The 16,367-nt window shown below is 42.1% G+C and overlaps 1 protein-coding gene across 4 annotated transcripts in view; it reads left to right on the top strand.

The window, feature by feature from the left end:
* The first annotated feature begins 1,029 nt into the window (after positions 1 to 1,029).
* Positions 1,030 to 16,367, top strand: part of micu1 (mitochondrial calcium uptake 1) — a 33,920-nt gene continuing 18,582 nt past the window's right edge. For all 4 annotated transcript variants that reach the window (XM_028988569.1, XM_028988568.1, XM_028988567.1 and 1 more), the window contains exons 1-4: positions 1,030 to 1,157; positions 7,355 to 7,522; positions 9,261 to 9,432; positions 14,050 to 14,212. In XM_028988569.1, coding sequence (XP_028844402.1) covers positions 7,359 to 7,522; positions 9,261 to 9,432; positions 14,050 to 14,212 — 499 coding nt within the window. In that variant the 5' untranslated portion in view covers positions 1,030 to 1,157; positions 7,355 to 7,358. The remainder of the gene's footprint in view (positions 1,158 to 7,354; positions 7,523 to 9,260; positions 9,433 to 14,049; positions 14,213 to 16,367) is intronic.

Raw genomic sequence — 16,367 nt, 5'->3', positions numbered from 1 at the left:
CTTGCCACTGTTTTACCTCCTCAGCATCCATTTTCGCATTTCAACAAATTTACGACATGCAAAACACTTTCACCAATCATCGAAACAAATTTACAAGCAGCGAACCATACGGAAAGGATCGGTTCTACAGACCAGAAGTTTGTGTTTGTTTACTGAGCCCAGCCGACCCTATGAAGTAAAGAAAAACTACTACCATTACACAACCTTTCAAATTAAGGGTCATTTATAAGTTCTAGCTACTTGTCCATGAAAAAAACATGAAATGGGTTTGAATTGTAACTAAACCCAGTGATATACATAATAAACCCTCACTGACATCTTTTTAAAAGAAATGATGCAGTCAAACCCTTTGTATCTTTGTTGCTGCACTAGATTATAATTTTCAGCTACCGATCATTTACAACACAAACAATGTGTGGACAGGGGTTTTGACCCATGCAATTGTCACATTGTCACACAAAGGAGAAAGAGGAGTTAGAAAGCTGAGAACAAACCAAGACTTAACTTGGGCCACCATGGGCATTAATAGAAGAGTGACGTGTGACCATTTGGAATGAACAAAAACAAGTCAAGTCAAAAACCATGCTGAAATATCTGACAAGGAGGACATTGCAGTGGTCAAGGTGAGTTATTTTAGCCAAAGCCTGAACTAGGACTGTGTCAAGTTACCCAGTGAGCCTTAAATAAATGTTAAATCCTCATTTTTATGGTACAAATAAAACATGAGCAATGTCAATAAAATATTTGTTTAATTTTTATGTTAACAAAATTAGGTTAAGCCATTCACCTTTGCAACCCAGAAGCAGTAATTGAATATACTTTAAGCAATTAAATTCATTCATACTTTAAGTAATTAAATTCATTAAAATGCATTTTAGTATGAAAAACAAAATGGCAAATTCCAAGCAATTCGTTGGCATTCGAGACACCACGAAACCAGGTTTCTCGGCCCTTCCTTCCTCGTAATAAGGCGGTACGAGTCGGCGCGGCAGACACGCCCCCTTGCGCGTGGCCAGAGGGGGGCGTGGTCCCGGCGCGCGCGCACGCGTACGCGGAAGTGCCCGGGGAGCGTCCGGTCGGACAGAACCGAAGCCCCAGACCCGAACGTGCGAACTTGGCTGTCGAGCGGCCGGCGGTGCGCGCTGTCACGACTATTAGTAAGTGGCCCCCCTCCCGCGTGTAATGCTACAGGGACGTGTCGGCTGCGGCGCCGTGCGTGTCTGCGTGTCTGTTGTTGAGTGTCTGCAGCTAACGCTAGCCGCTCTGTGCTATCGCGTACCGCGCAGCTGCAGCTCAGCGGGACACGTCTGGCAGTGAAAAAAACAAAAAGACTTTATATGAACCTCTATATCACCTCAAATCTCCACCAAAAAGTGAACGCGGCTACTGCGAGCCGGCTTTTCTGTGGTCGCGTTGACGGTGACACGGTAACAACTGGAAAAGTTACAGTTCATTACTCGAGCCATGTACGCTGTGTTGTCGTCGTTTGCATTTATCCATTTTTAGTGTTTTCATCCATCACAGAAGGTTCTGCACATTTTTACCATTTTTTCTGTTTATTTTTATTACAATTGTGGGTTTTTCATGACATTTTTAAGCAGGGTGAAAGCCTTCGTTTTTGCCATCTGTATGCTGTATCCATGAATATTTGCATCCCTGTCAAGAACGTCCATATTGTCATCAATTTCATATTTGTAATGCATTATTTGAAAATAAATACTATGAAGGTATGATTCCGCTCATGTGCTGCATAACTATTAAACTATTAACCGTTATCACCAGAAAAACACTATATTTTTTTATTACGACTGCACGATTTGAGGGGTAAAAAAAGTCCTATTGCAATTACTGAGATCAATTTGGCGATTGTGATAAATCGCACTTGCTTCCATATCAATAAAAACTCACAAAATTACTAATAACACAATCTTTAATTTCAAAGTGAAACATTCTAACAACTTGAAACATTTTTAAAAATAAAACATTTTTCTAAACACTAAGAATATTTATAATGTAATAAAACTAAAATAGCGTAGTACAAAAAATAGATACATTTTAAGAAAGATGTTCTGCATTTAGCTTAGAAACAGGAAATGCTGAATATAAATGATGTAAATACAAAAGCAGGCATTTTTCTACCAGTTCACTGTCGCACGGCTCCATGTCCATTTCCATCTGGACGTCACACAAACAACTTGTAAAATGTGTGGTTTACTTTAAGAGAGTAACACTCTTGTACGGGGTGGGCGTGGCTTAGATCGTCCTAAACGGAGTAAGAACGCCATGTTTGAATAAGAACCTGTAAAAAGTAATAATGTAATAACAGGAGTTGGATCCAGAGATTAATATATCTTGTATATCCGGTGTTCCAGACTGCCATCTTCGGCCCTGGAGTCTCCCCTGAGTTCTCGGACTTCCCCTGAGTTCCCGGAACACATCAGGGCCGATTAACAGACTGAAATGAGACTGAGCAGCAACTCTGTTTAGTTTGTAAACTTTGAGAGAATATAAATCGCATAATTTAACGTTTACGTAATCGCACGATCTGGCATGGCGTTTAGATTTATCGTGCAGCCCTAGTCTTTATGGTCAGACCCAGTCACATGTTTCAAAATGCAGATCATGATGTAGTTGGAACTTGATGGAAGGGCTTTTCGTGACCTCACCTCACCAAGCGCTCTGCCAAGTGTCAGATGGAGCATTTTGGACTCTGGAAGAGTGAAAACGTGTTCTGTGGAGTGAACTTTAAAGTAAAAATGGAGCAGGGATAAAGACGTTGTTACTCCCTTCCAGCTTGACTGGGTACATAACCATAGCTGTGTTTTTGATGACTTTGGTGTGGAAGAATTTGACTGGCCCACACTGAACCCCGACTTCAACCCTATTGAACATCTTTGGGATGTTATTTTGTCCCAAGCGTACTTGTCTCCAGTCAGTGTAATCAAAGACTGCTTTGCTTGGACCTGGATCTTGAGGAATTTTGTGAGAAGCGGCGTTCTAAACTGTTTGCTTTGACACCACGTGCTCTGGCTGGGCGATGAGGTGGAATAGAGTTGTGTGCCACGCTCTGCATCAAGCCAGTGTTGCGCTCGAGGCAGCAGTGCCCTCTCTGCTGGGAATTGCACCGCTCACGCCAAAGATGGATTTTCGCACAAAGTAGACCGGCCAGCTGAACCCGAGATGCAAGTTGCACTTGACTGGCATGCCCTCTGTGGAGAACAAGGCAAAAGGTCACTACAAGACCCCCTAACATGTGGCTTATCAGGACGACCTGACTGCTCACACTACACAAGCAATAGGAACACGTCCGAAGAAGAAGAAGAACCTGTATCAGTAGCAATGCTGGACGAAGCGAAACGTGCTGCTTTGGCAATTCGTGCCGGTTTGTGCACAGAAAGAATCCAAAAAGAGGCAGCGACGCGTATGGCTACACTTTAGAAAGGGGGAGAAAAGGCACAAAAATAAATATCACTTATCTTCTCAACTTCCCTCACTGTTGTTCCACTCATGATAAGTGGGCGAGGCCGCGTTACAAAGGCTCGCGTGTGTCTACCACAGATCCCTGTGCTGCTGTTTGTACTGGATATTCTCATGTCGAGGCCTGATCGGGACCTCAAAAACGGCTCCGTGTATGCCCAGCTTTACCAACTAGTATCACGAGAATCCTGAAGAGTCCTCGTGAGAATAGTTCTATAAGTGCTGCGCTTCTGATGTCTGCTGATTCCTATTGATCGGTATTTAGACCTTTTCCTCCCGCCTGATAACGCTGTGTAGCGTTTAGAAAGCTGCATTCTCCTGCTGCTCAGTAACACTCAGTCCATGGGGCATTTTTACTCATGTTAGCACAAGGCTCACAGATGCTTGGCGATGCCTAGAGATCGAGTCTGCCGACTCCAGCAGTAGGACCAAGGGGGAAATTATGATCATTGAGAATGAAGGAAACTGGAGGAGAGTATGCTATCATCACTAGCGCTATATTTACTTGATTGTACGTGGCAGAAATTTGTGCCAAAGTTGTGAGTCTACACTGTCCCTTCTCATATTTATGCATCACAGCATGATAGTGCTTGATGTGTCTTGCTCTCCAAAAGCTCAACACAAGTTACTTTTTATTTTGTACTTTCTTTCTATGCAACACATTGATTCACAATTAAGTTTGGTTGCACTTGATGTTGCCACCGTGTATGTATCAGCGCAGCCAGAGAGCTTGACTGTTTCATACGTTTCATGTAGCCAGATGAGAATTTGTATAATTGATGTGAATTGATATTACCAGTAGCCTTTGTTTGAGAGTCCCTTGTGAAGGATACTTGCAGCTTGTTATTGGCCTGTGAACGAGGCCGCTGAATTAGGGCATTAAAATCTCTTTTGCAGGATGATTAGAGATTGGAATGTCACTGCAGTCCTTTTAAAGTTAAAGGAATTGCCGTATTTCACCCCCACTAGAAAATCTGTCTGCTGAACAGTTATTTAGCGGCACAGAGCAAATTCATTATTTTAACCACACCAGACGCAGGTGCAGATCCCTCCCAGATGGAAACAAGCGCTTTTTCAATTTGTTCGAGTTATTCCACCAGTATACTGTGTGTGTGTGTGTGTGTGTGTGTGTGTGTGTGTGTGTGTGTATATATATATATATATATATATATATATATATATATATATAAATTTTTTTATTTATTAGTATACTATGGGTGATAATGGTATTGAAGAAATTTATTCTCAACTTTTTATGATAGTGAATGCCCTATACCTCATTCCACCACGCTGGTGCCAGGTGCCGGTTCTGAACTGGGAACCAACCAAGAACCGTTCGGAATCTACACTAGACTACTCATCAGCGGGAGCCGCATGATGATGCATCATGGGCTACGCCCACTAAACAGACATCCCTGCACCCAATCCAATACATCATTACACTGCTGTCCCTGATGCCTTTCTTCAGTTTGGTCTGTTCATGTGAAATGTTTAATTTCAAAGTGAAACATACGAACTACTTATAACAACCTGAAATGCCCAGTGCTTTCAAAATACAATATTCTACAAAATTAAATAAATCACCAAAAAAAATTTTACATTGCTGTCGAACGACAAACCCTGGTAAGGCTAAACAACTGTTTTGATTATATTTGGCCATTATAAAATCCCGTATTATAGTTCTTACGTTTAACTAAAACTTTGTTTGGAGGCTGACTTGAACACAGGGATGCATAGCTTTGCTAGCTTAGCTAAGGTTACGATTTGTAAACTGAGGTGAATTTCTTTAGGAAACCTTCAAAGTTTGAGAAAAGTTAGCTGTTTAGTTAAGAACAGTCTAAATAGTTAATGCCTACCTTTAGCCAAAATGTTGTTTGGTGGCTGACTGGAACACTGGAATGCATAGCTTCGCTAGCTTAGCCTAGCTTAGCTAAGGTTAAGACTTATAAAACAAGATTTTATAATGGCCAAATATATTCAAAACAATTGTCCAGCCTTACCTATGAAATGTAATCCCCCGGGATCTGGTTTGGAGCGTACAGCGGTTTGTACAGCCCCAAGCAGCACAAGAGTGAGGCATTTTTATGCACTTCTCTCCATAGACATGTATATGCTTCACGCCACAGCAGAGCCTCTCACAATATGGCGACGACATTGACGTACGATGCAGCGCATCATGCGGCGTCTAACCATATGTCTCCGAATCGAAAGTCATGTGACCAAACACGTCACATCCGACTGAAGTGAGACTTCAGTCAGCTCGCAAACTTTGAGAGAATGGATCAGATATGTTGCCGATCCAATCGATGTACTAATTATTTAAATCGCAGCTTTTTGCGTTCATGTAATCGCACAGACTGACATCGCGATTACGATTGCGATTAATCGTGCAGCACTACCTGTGACTTAATTCTTCCCTTATCACTTTCTTCTTGTGCATCTTTCTGTGCATCATGTTACCGTTTTTTCCACTATTTCCTACAGATCACTCTGCCCAACGTTGTGATGTCATGGGTTCTCGCTACTAGACCAGCAAAGTCTATTGGCCCCGGCAAAGATTTTTTCTGTGGAAAAGTGTGGCACTGGTTGCTAATTTGGGAACCGGCACAGGAACCAAGGCAGTGGACAAAGGGGTATTAGATTTCTCAGGTCCTTGTTTTTTGGTTTATCTGTATCTTACCAGAATGACATTTTACTGTGCCTTTTGAACTTGTTTCATTGAACCATTGGTTTAATCGGAGTTCTGCTTGCATGAGCAGAGAACTATGTAATACGGATAGAAATAATGCAATGAGATGACGTCTGCCAGTATTAAAGCATTTAACCCAAATTGTTACCCATCACAAATGGCCCATCATTATATAACTCGTACACACAAAATGTAATAAGAGCCTTTCAAGTAAGCAATACTCAATATATTACAATCATGGTATTTGTGTAACTTAATTATCCCAAGTGTTTTACCATTAGTATTTCATTACATTCCCGAACTGGCTGCAACAGCGTACTAGATTATTATAGTTCAGTCTTCTAGGTCCTGTTTCCCACCTCAGATACCCCCTTGGTAGACATGGACTGCTGATTACTTCAATTACCATGTTCGTCCCCCTCCACCTACCCCTGCTGTATACTGCAGAACTGGGACGCCTGTCAAAAGGCCAGTCAGTAATGGGCGCTCGACAGGTGGCACATCTGAGGCAGTAGGGCCCGCTTCCCCGGGGGGCACTGAGCACTGTGGCGGAGGAACGTGGTGGAACCGTCCTTAATTATTCTTCATCGTCCCCTGGTACTTTGGCGCTATGGATGCAGCTGTGCTTGAAATGAATTTAGAGACTAGCGTCAATATCATTAAAGGACAAACTGATTGTAGTTTATGTATGTATGTAATTCCTTATAAAGACCAGGTTTAAGTACACAAAAGTGTCCTTTGCGTGAAAGTCAGTTGGCTGTTAATTCGTTTTGGAGGAAAACATTTTAAACCCTCACCCAGGGATACAGGCTTAGAGCCAGGGAGGGACTAACCTAATACAGAGCTGTCCGCACAGCCTAAACTTCAAACCGAATCTTATTCTGGGGACGTAATGGGACCATCGGGGACATGAGAACGTAATGTGTGTGTCCCACTCTGTGTGTCATTCCCCTTCAGGTAGAGAATTCTTCGAATTGAATGCCGCCTGTAATGTGCCGTTTCTCACGCGTTTCTAAATAATTGCTTCTCAGTGTAAACGCCATGTTCTGGTTTTAGCAGCGTTAGTAGACGTTGGCGACGCCCTTTTCAGTCCCTTGTTCCTTACTCAACAGATTAGCGTTGTAGCCGTCATGTATCGTCACAGTTGCTTCATGTTAATTTTTCCCTCTTTTCTTTTTCCCTCAACAGCAGAATGTTTCGCGTGCGGGCATTAACGGCAGCCGCCGTTGGCATGGTGCAGTTGTCAAGACGATACCATGGTAACGCCACACGCGCACCAAGCCGCCGGAGACTATTGCTGGCCGCACTGGTAGGCGTAACTGGAGCGTCAGCCAGCACAGGACTCCTGTGGAAGAGGTTGGGTCTGACTGTCTTTGCCTCGAGTGTATAATTCATTTATTTTTGGGTTATTGTTTAAGAAATAGTATAATTGTTCGACCTACGGGGGGGTATTTTCTAGGTGCTATATAAAACGTATGGCGTGGGCAGTATTCGGCAGTGTCACATACACCTGAATTAAAGCTTTGATAATATATGTGCATGTTTGTCTTGGTAGTGGACGTGGTCCCTTTGTGTCTGTGACGCCCCAGTGTGCACGGGTTATTAGGAGTGTAGAGAACTGAGGGAAAGTGGAGAAAGGGAGGAGATGAATGCTCTGCTACACCTGCACGTGTGACGTATCCACAATGAGTAGTGTGTGATTTTAAACTGTTTACAGAATAATTACGCCCCACCAGAAAGGTCTGGGTATGTAGATATGTCCCCTTCTTCAAGATCATTAGCAAGCGACCCTTTCCTGTGTGTGTCTGTTCTTACTGTAAATTCAGAAAACATAAAGGGTGTGACGTTATTATTATAAACATTGCTTGGATAGCCCGTTTTGTAAAATTTTCATTTAGTTCTGCCTATGGTGAAAATTATTCATATTTCAAGATACAAAATATAATTGTATTTTGCACTTTCAATTCAGAATTGAATTGTAGACTAATCAAAACCAGAAGATCTCCGCAACAGAAGTCTGAACTATACAAATATTATAATATTATACAAATTTGTCCTACATACTTCATTCATCAGACAATCATCTTGGGACTTCATTAGTGCTCTCTCTGCGTAGCCAGTCACCAAATGGAGAAGTTTTTGCAAGGACGACATGGTTCAAACAAAATGTTCTTGAATTAATATCACAAATGTAAATGGTGACTGACTGCAATAACAGGTTGTCACAGAAAATGGGAAGTCATAACAACTAAACAGGATGTGACCAGACATCAAGATCTTTTGATTGAAGGATGAGGAAGCCACATTGAATCTTTTCTCAGAAGATTGCGTTGATTTTACAAATGTTTCTTCACATCACTGACCAAGTCACTGAAAAACGTTCCCCCTGTGACACTTTATTTGATCTTCTGTTCATGTTTGCATAACTTTTGACAGGAGTGAAATGGTGCAGCTTGCAGAGGAGCAAAAGGCTCATTTAAAGCAGGCAGGATTCACCCTGGGGTGTTCTGGGTGTTTACTTCAAGTAAGGTTAAATTAGCCTTGGGTATAAATCGCCTCTAAGGATTTTCTTACCCACTCCTAAAAGCAGGAAGGCTTGAGCGTGTTGCAAGGGTGAGGGTCATTGCCAGTTATTATTTGTACATTATATGAGATTGTGAGAGCGCACAGTATTTCTAATAAAGGAGTCCGATGTATCAGAAAGAGAGGTTTAAAGTAGAAATATTCATACATCAAAATACAAATCTAAATCTAGGAGAGTACAGAATTAATTCTGTATGTAATGAGTTGGTGATTATATTGCTGGGACTGTTGGCTCATACGTATCGTTGGGGAAGCCCAGGGTTCTGTCCAGCTAGAATTTCGCCCTAAAAGCTCTCCAAGGAATGGGACATGGATCTAGGGTTGTAGTTGAAAGAAAACTGGGTGGACGTGTCAAATGACATGACAAAAGAGTCTCATGTCTTTAAGTTCTCATTAAACTAGACACAGGTTGTCTCTTAATCCTTTAGTGGTGTCCTACAGTAGCCTTGTTCCTTGGTGCAGCTTTCCTCTGTATTGATTGAGCTGCATGTTTTGTGTCTTTGCTTGGCAGAGCCCATGCCGAGGCGGCCTCGTCGGTTAAACCTGAAGAGCGGGCACAGGACACGGAGTCTTTCAAAGACGATGCCACAGAGTCCGAGACTGCCATTGAAGCCAGCAGCAGTGATGACGAAGAGGACTCAGGCAAAAAGAAGAAACCGCATGTGGGATTCCGTGATCGCAAGGTAACCAAAGGACGTATGGGATCGTCAAACCAATCTGGACGTGTAGGAACGTGAATTTTATTTAACTTAAAGGAAAAGGGGATTCATGTTTGCGCCCCAATATGAACAAACACCAAGGCTCTTTTGGGGTAATTGTTAGATAAATGTTGATTAATTTATTGAATGTCTGACTGTCCATTATACATATTTCAAGTGATTACATGTGGTCTCTGTGTCCGTGTGGCAGTCCTTTTATTTCTGTTGTAATGTGGGAAAAAGATGGGCTTTGCCCAGAACTTTAAGTAGTTGATATAAACCCAGAAGGAAGCTATAAACAACAGATCAACGTGCAACATATTTCATAAAAATAATGACACCACATCAGAGACTTTCTCAGTTCGGCTGTACAGCAGTCACCTCTGGTATCATTATTCATTAAGGAGTGTGGTCCTGATATGTGAATGTGGCATCCATACAGCTGGCATTTTTTTGTAAAATGTACATTTTTAATAATAGTTCAAACTTCATATGAATGTTCAAGTCAGATATGCATGAAATGTTAATTGTACCAACAGTACAGATGTAGCCTAACGTCTAGTAGCTTCCTCTGCTGGTCATGTTAGCTTGTTTTTATTAATATAAAAAAAAATCTGTTTTAGTTGTAATATTATGATAAGTCCACACAGCAATGGATGTGTTGGTCATGGCTTACAGATTTTAGAAAATATATTATTTCCATGTGGGTGTGAGTTGTAGTTTAGAGGGTGACATTGTCTCAGCTCATTATGTTATAGATCACATGTTTGAGCCCCATTTACTGGGTTCCTACGGTCATTAAAAACCTGGTCATGGAACTTGAAAAAACTTTACATTAGTCTGACACATGAATGTGTAATGAAGTACATAGTTCCCGCACGGCTGCATTTTTCTACTTTTACAAATATAACGTTTAAAACCAGCACAGGTCTATAGTATCTCTGCTGGTTTTATGTAGTCAACCACGTCACTACGAGTAATTGAAAAGTCATGGAAATGATTTAGTTAAAAATGTGTAATAACACTGCATTTACAGAGTAATATTTCTCCAAGTGGACGATCGTTGTGTTTAGTGAATGTTAGTCGCTTAATTAGTACAGCGTTTGGACTAGAGTGTAAATTTACATAAATCAGCACGCCGCTGATTTATGATCCAGAGAGGAAAGAAACACTGCAGAGATTTCTAAAGAGCTCATCAACATGCTGTAATGGCGATAAACCAAACAGGCCTACAGTGGGACATCTCGTGCTAATTGGATTTCGGTGTACATCCAGACTTTGGTCTGAATGCCAGCCCACAGCAGCGAACATGCCGCGCGCTTTCGCAGCACCATTGTTGCGGCAGAATGGAAATGAAATTAGGCAGGAGGTTTGAGAAGGAACGGCGGAGAAGGAGCGCTCTGCCTGAACAAATGATCTTGTTTGTCCTGTGGCAGCGAGCGGAGGGATCCCGGGAAAATGAAAAGCGTAATGACGCTGCCAGCAGGAGCGCCACTTGCTAAACTTAATACGACTTTAAACACACGGTCTGCTGCAGGGAGTGTTTGGCATGCGTGTCGATCCCACACAACCTTAATAAAAAAGAAGGGAGTTTCTTTTAAATGAAAAGTAGACCTCTGTATCTGGCTCACAGGGGTTTCAATTTAACCAAGCTTTTTTTTTTTTTTTTTTGTCTTTGTGCTAGTGTGTCCTTGAGAGCGTCTAGTGCTACTCTGATTGGTTTTCTCAGCATGATTGCTTTCTGTGCCCTGTGTGTGTGGTATTTGTCTGTATTTGTACTATGGTAAATGACAGAATAAACACGCACATTTGTTTCCAGAAGACGGTGGATAAGCACAAGTTAGTTCAACAGAAAGCACCTCGCGGTAGTCACTCATTAAGAAAAGAGTGTTCTTTTCTCCAACTGGCTCAATAACCTGCTAACGGCAGGAGACGGGAGGCTGCCGTAGCCGACAGACCGGCGTGTTCTGGCCATCACTCAGCCTGATCAGCCACGGCCACCTTGCCCACACCCAGCATCCTTACCTTACTTACCGCCCCAGGACAGGACCTCTTAAACAGATGTCAGCGTAGAGGACACAGACACGGTCACAGACCGGCCCAGCCTTGGACAATTGCATTTCATTCTGTCTGAAACACTTTGTGTTCCTATCTTTTTTTCTGCACCACTTTTCATTATATAGAATCGAGGGCTGTTCATCTAAATTGTAAGCCATCACACGGCTTTCAGTGAATGAATTGCAATTTAATCACAATGAATTTTTTAAGACTAAATCTTGCTATTATGCATTTTTCAATTAAAACTGTGTGCTAATTCCTTTTGGTTTTCTCAAACGTTTAATGGTTTAGAGTTCAAGTCATGCCTGATTTCCACTGTGGGAATGAAGAATAATGTACATGCGCATGCAAAAATGGGTCCTCTCCATTGGCCAAAAAAACTCCTTCATTGTCCAATCCAGATTGTCTCTGGATTGCATAAATTGGTCTCTCTCTCTCTCACACACACGCATATGCAGACAAAAGGCTTTAAGAATATTTCACTTTAGAGCCAATGGGTTTATAAATATATACACATTTTATATAAATATATATAAATATTTTCCACATTTATTTTGGGAAGAACCAGCATAATCTTCTGGGATTGGTGCATGTGCTCTGTGATGTTTATTAAAGTTTATTAACATTTTGAGTGTGTGCATGGCATGAGTTTGGACTTATCCTTGTGCAATTTGACCTCTTTCCAAAAGTGTCTTGCATATTTTGTGATGTGACAGGGAAGTAATTGCTACGGCAGACCCCATTTCTTGTTAGAAATTTAAAGCGTTAAGATATTTTGCAGGCGTGCCAATCTTTCTCTCACATTGGACTCTAGCAGTTGACCACATTCACCCTGTGCATGAAGTGATCCGATTGGGGGGGGGAAAGTGAAAGGATATTTTGTCGGATGTCCGGGGCACAAAATCCACAAGCAATTTACATAGAAATGACTATTGATTCAACAGGCCATTCCCAGTCACTTGCACTGACAGAGGAAGCAGGCCTGCTTGTGCTGGCATCCATTTATATGAATTTATTTGAAAGTATGAGGCTTCCTGTCAGTCCAGCGTAAGGTTCCTGGTATTGAAGCAAGCAGGCGAAGAGGCTTTATTTCATCACCACTCACTGCAGCTTGTTACTCCTATTCACCCAGCGGACGTTAAAGAGGCTCCAGCTTCATGCTGCCGCTTTCTTATTGTCATCGTGGCTGGGGAGCGTCCCACGAAAGGACGCCTGTTTTCTTTTCGTTCAGAGCTGTCTGCTGCCGTGCTGTCTCTCCCACCCCTCCCTGTGGCATTGCCTCACTTCATCCTGAATCCAGAGGGAGGCCGGCGCTGTCCCACTTCCTGCAAGGGCTCTCTGCCGTGCTGCAAGGGCTCGCCTGCTCCACCGGAACGCAGAGGCCGTGTGGACATGCAATGCCAGCCCGTCTGGTTGCATAATCCCTTCGCAGGCCGACTCCCTCCTGGCTGTAAAACTCTTTCCTCCGCTCCCTATTTGTACTTCTACTGGCTGGTAATGGAGTCGGGGGTCAATATCAGCCATCATTATGACTGACAGCACAGTCTCATTTTCTGACAATAGTTTTTCCTCTGCTGCGTTTCTGCAGTGCCAGCGTCTTACACACACACACACACACACACACACACACACACACACACACACACACACACGTACGTGCGCGCATACACACACATTAGCTTTCAGTCGTAGACCGATATGCACATCCAATCTTTCTGTGACTGCAATTACTGGTAGTCCCTGTAGAGTCATGTTCCATTTTTTCATTTTTACTGTGTTCTGTTTTTTAACTGAAAATAAGTGCTTTAAACCAAATGTTTGGGATCGTACAGACACTTTTGTGATTTGCATTTATTATACACAGTGTAAGAAATCAATTATTAACCAAACCATAGCATTTATCTATTTCTTTCCCCATATAGATTGTAATGGCCTACTTAACACCAGTGTTTTCAAATGAAATCACTTTGACTCTAAATTTTTTTTTAATTATAGGTTTGAGTTTATCTCACAGTTTAAAACACAACCATCTGAAATGACCAGAGCTTTTTTTTTTTTTTTAACTTAAATTTTCTCACTCATAAAGATGTTTCTGGTCAGTTTGAGTCAACATCCATCTGTCATAACCTAGCATAGGAGTCACATTCACATGTCCATTATGAGTCTAAATCAGTAGCAAGTGCCAATTTCTTAGCTCAACCATATCACTGTTTTGCATTAGGAGGTTATTAAATGTTTTCTTGGTGACATAATCAGTGGTTGCATGCAAATCGAACTCAGATAATCTTATACAAACACCTCAGTCAAATCCGGCATGGATTAATATAGTATTAACCATTATTGGCAGAACTGATTTACTGCTTTCAAGTTATCTTCATTTTCAAACATGCTGCAGTGGTCTGTGGGCCTTCAAATGTTATGTAAATGTGATGAATAAATCTGTCCATGTAGTGGTGGCCACTGACCAGCGTGCATACGGTGCTGACACATAGCTGTCCGTTCATTTGAATTTTTTGCATTTTCCCCCTTCCTGTTCTTCGGCAGGTTATGGAGTATGAGAACCGCATCAGAGCGTACTCCACCCCAGACAAGATCTTCCGCTACTTTGCCACTCTGAAGATCATTAATGAGAACGGCGACGCAGAGGTCTACATGACCCCGCAGGACTTTGTGCGATCCATCACACCCAATGAGAAGCAGCCAGAGAGTGAGTACCTTTCTCTTTAAACCTTCCTCCCCGCCCAACCATACATCATCTACGTGGAGCCCTACCTACCCGAGCGCCTGCAACAAGGCCATGTCCTCTCGACAGCTGCAGGCTCTATAGTTAGATCTTGGGCTCTGCATGGCTGTGTTGGCTGGGTGGTTTCATCATTTCTCCCCTCCTCCGGTTGTTGGTGTCAGTTACACATGACTTCGCTCAGCAAAAAAAAATGTCCGCTTTATGGCTAGCACACAGGGAAGTGATGTTTTTTTTTACCATGCCCTGCAATATCTGGGTCTCACCAATATCCCTGCTCATAGTCCTTTCAAACCTGAAACCATCTGACAATGTAGGTGTTACCATGCGTACTCCTGGGATTGGGGCACATTTTTCCACTTGGCTGTCAATGGTGGCAAGAGGAAGGAGTGACGCGAAGGTGACATTGCAAAAGAAGATTTGTCAATTCATTAACACCTTTGAGTGAGAGATCTTCTCTCCATATGGGAGATCTGATCAGGGGCCATGAATAATATTGCTGATGGAGGCATGTGTGGAGCCGCGCTTGAACTATCAAGTGTCTGGGATTTCCATAATGCTTAGCTCTGGACAGAGTGCTGGAACAGTTTTCAAAGTTCAAGTAAGCAAGCAAGCATTCTTGACAGGTATGCAACTGTGAATGTATATAAAATATTATAACAATTAAATAAAATCAATAACGTATTAAACATCACATATAATTGCACACTGCTTTGAAACAAGATTAATGAAGATCTTCCATTTTCCTGCCAAACTCACTGTTACTGATTCTCAAGTGGCTCAACATGACAATTAATTAGTTATCAAAGGCATTTATTGTGTTGAAGAGATATTTAAGGAGGTTTGAATGCTAGTGTGTAGTAGGTTTGAGTTTGCATCAAATCGTGCGTGAGAAGAGAAGTGACACTGCTGCAAGAGTGTCAGCCATGTTGAAAGTACAGCTGAAATCTGCCTCGAGCAAGGTATATATATCTACCCAACTTCAATGTTTCACTACACACATCACGCGCTTAAAAGAATTTGAGTGTTTAGTTATATTATGCAGCTTCATTGCGTGGCATCCAAGTTCAAAACGGTCTTCAACCTAATTGAATTGGATTTCGAAACACACAAACATAAGAGAAATTTCATGTATTAATATCACATTTCTAGCTTTGCCCAGAAATCTTTATTTTGTTGCTCGAAAGTCTACTTTTTCCTTTTTTGTATTTTAAACTTGAGTAAAGAACTTGAGTCAATACTTTTTGATCCAGAGCCCTTTCCAATGTCCATGTTGAGATGAGTGAAGAATTCGTCTGCTTTTGCTGACTCTAGTGCAAGCGCGGTGAAATAAATATCTGACTGGTCCTGCCCAGTGGTTTGTGGTTTGTTTCTTTTTTGAAAGGGAAAAAAAAAAAACCCATTTTCATCACATTTTCAGATGAAATACCAGCCCCATTTAATGGAGTTTGTGGCAGCACCTTACAAATTGCACCCTTCAAAATATTTCGATGTCTTTCTGTTAAGTTATTCTACTACCTGTTATAACTTACTTCTATCTTAATGTTTTGTAAAATTGAGTGCTAATAATCGTTGATTGGGCATTCACCTTAAATGTCAATCGATTGCAGGAAGCTTCTTGTATCCGGCTTATAATAAATGCCAGTTGGGTTATTGATTTTTGCTGCTCACCTCTGTCCTCCAGATGTTGTGCTTTGTTAGTTTCATTGTGCCTGTTAAACAGAATATTTCCTAGCAGGTAGTTTTCTGTGGAGGACTGGAATTTGCCAGACGCTCTGCCCCTCTAACAGTCTGTCTGACCGCTGGACTTGTCAGCAGCCCACATGATCCGCTGGCCCGGTCCAGCCTTACTATCTCTGCCTCCACGCACACGCACGGCTGCACCCTGCCACAAGCCTCTTTATTGTGGTGTTTTATTGTAATGTCTTCTTCGTAGCACGGCGGAGGTCACTGAGGAGGGCTGTAGATACAGAGGCAGCCGGAATGTTGGCAATGGCCCGTCATTCCCCTCCGAGCTACGACTGCCACTCTGCGATTAGAACCCCGCTGTGAGATTCTGTCATTGCAGGATCTCTGCCATGGACTCCGCAGCGAAGATACGAACTTGATATTTTCTGGATGA

Source organism: Denticeps clupeoides, chromosome 8 (genome assembly GCF_900700375.1).
Source record: "Denticeps clupeoides chromosome 8, fDenClu1.1, whole genome shotgun sequence".
NCBI classification, from domain to species: Eukaryota; Metazoa; Chordata; class Actinopteri; order Clupeiformes; family Denticipitidae; genus Denticeps; species Denticeps clupeoides.
The sequence above is the reverse complement of the archived record's forward strand: the minus strand, read 5'-3'. Positions and strand labels throughout refer to the sequence as shown.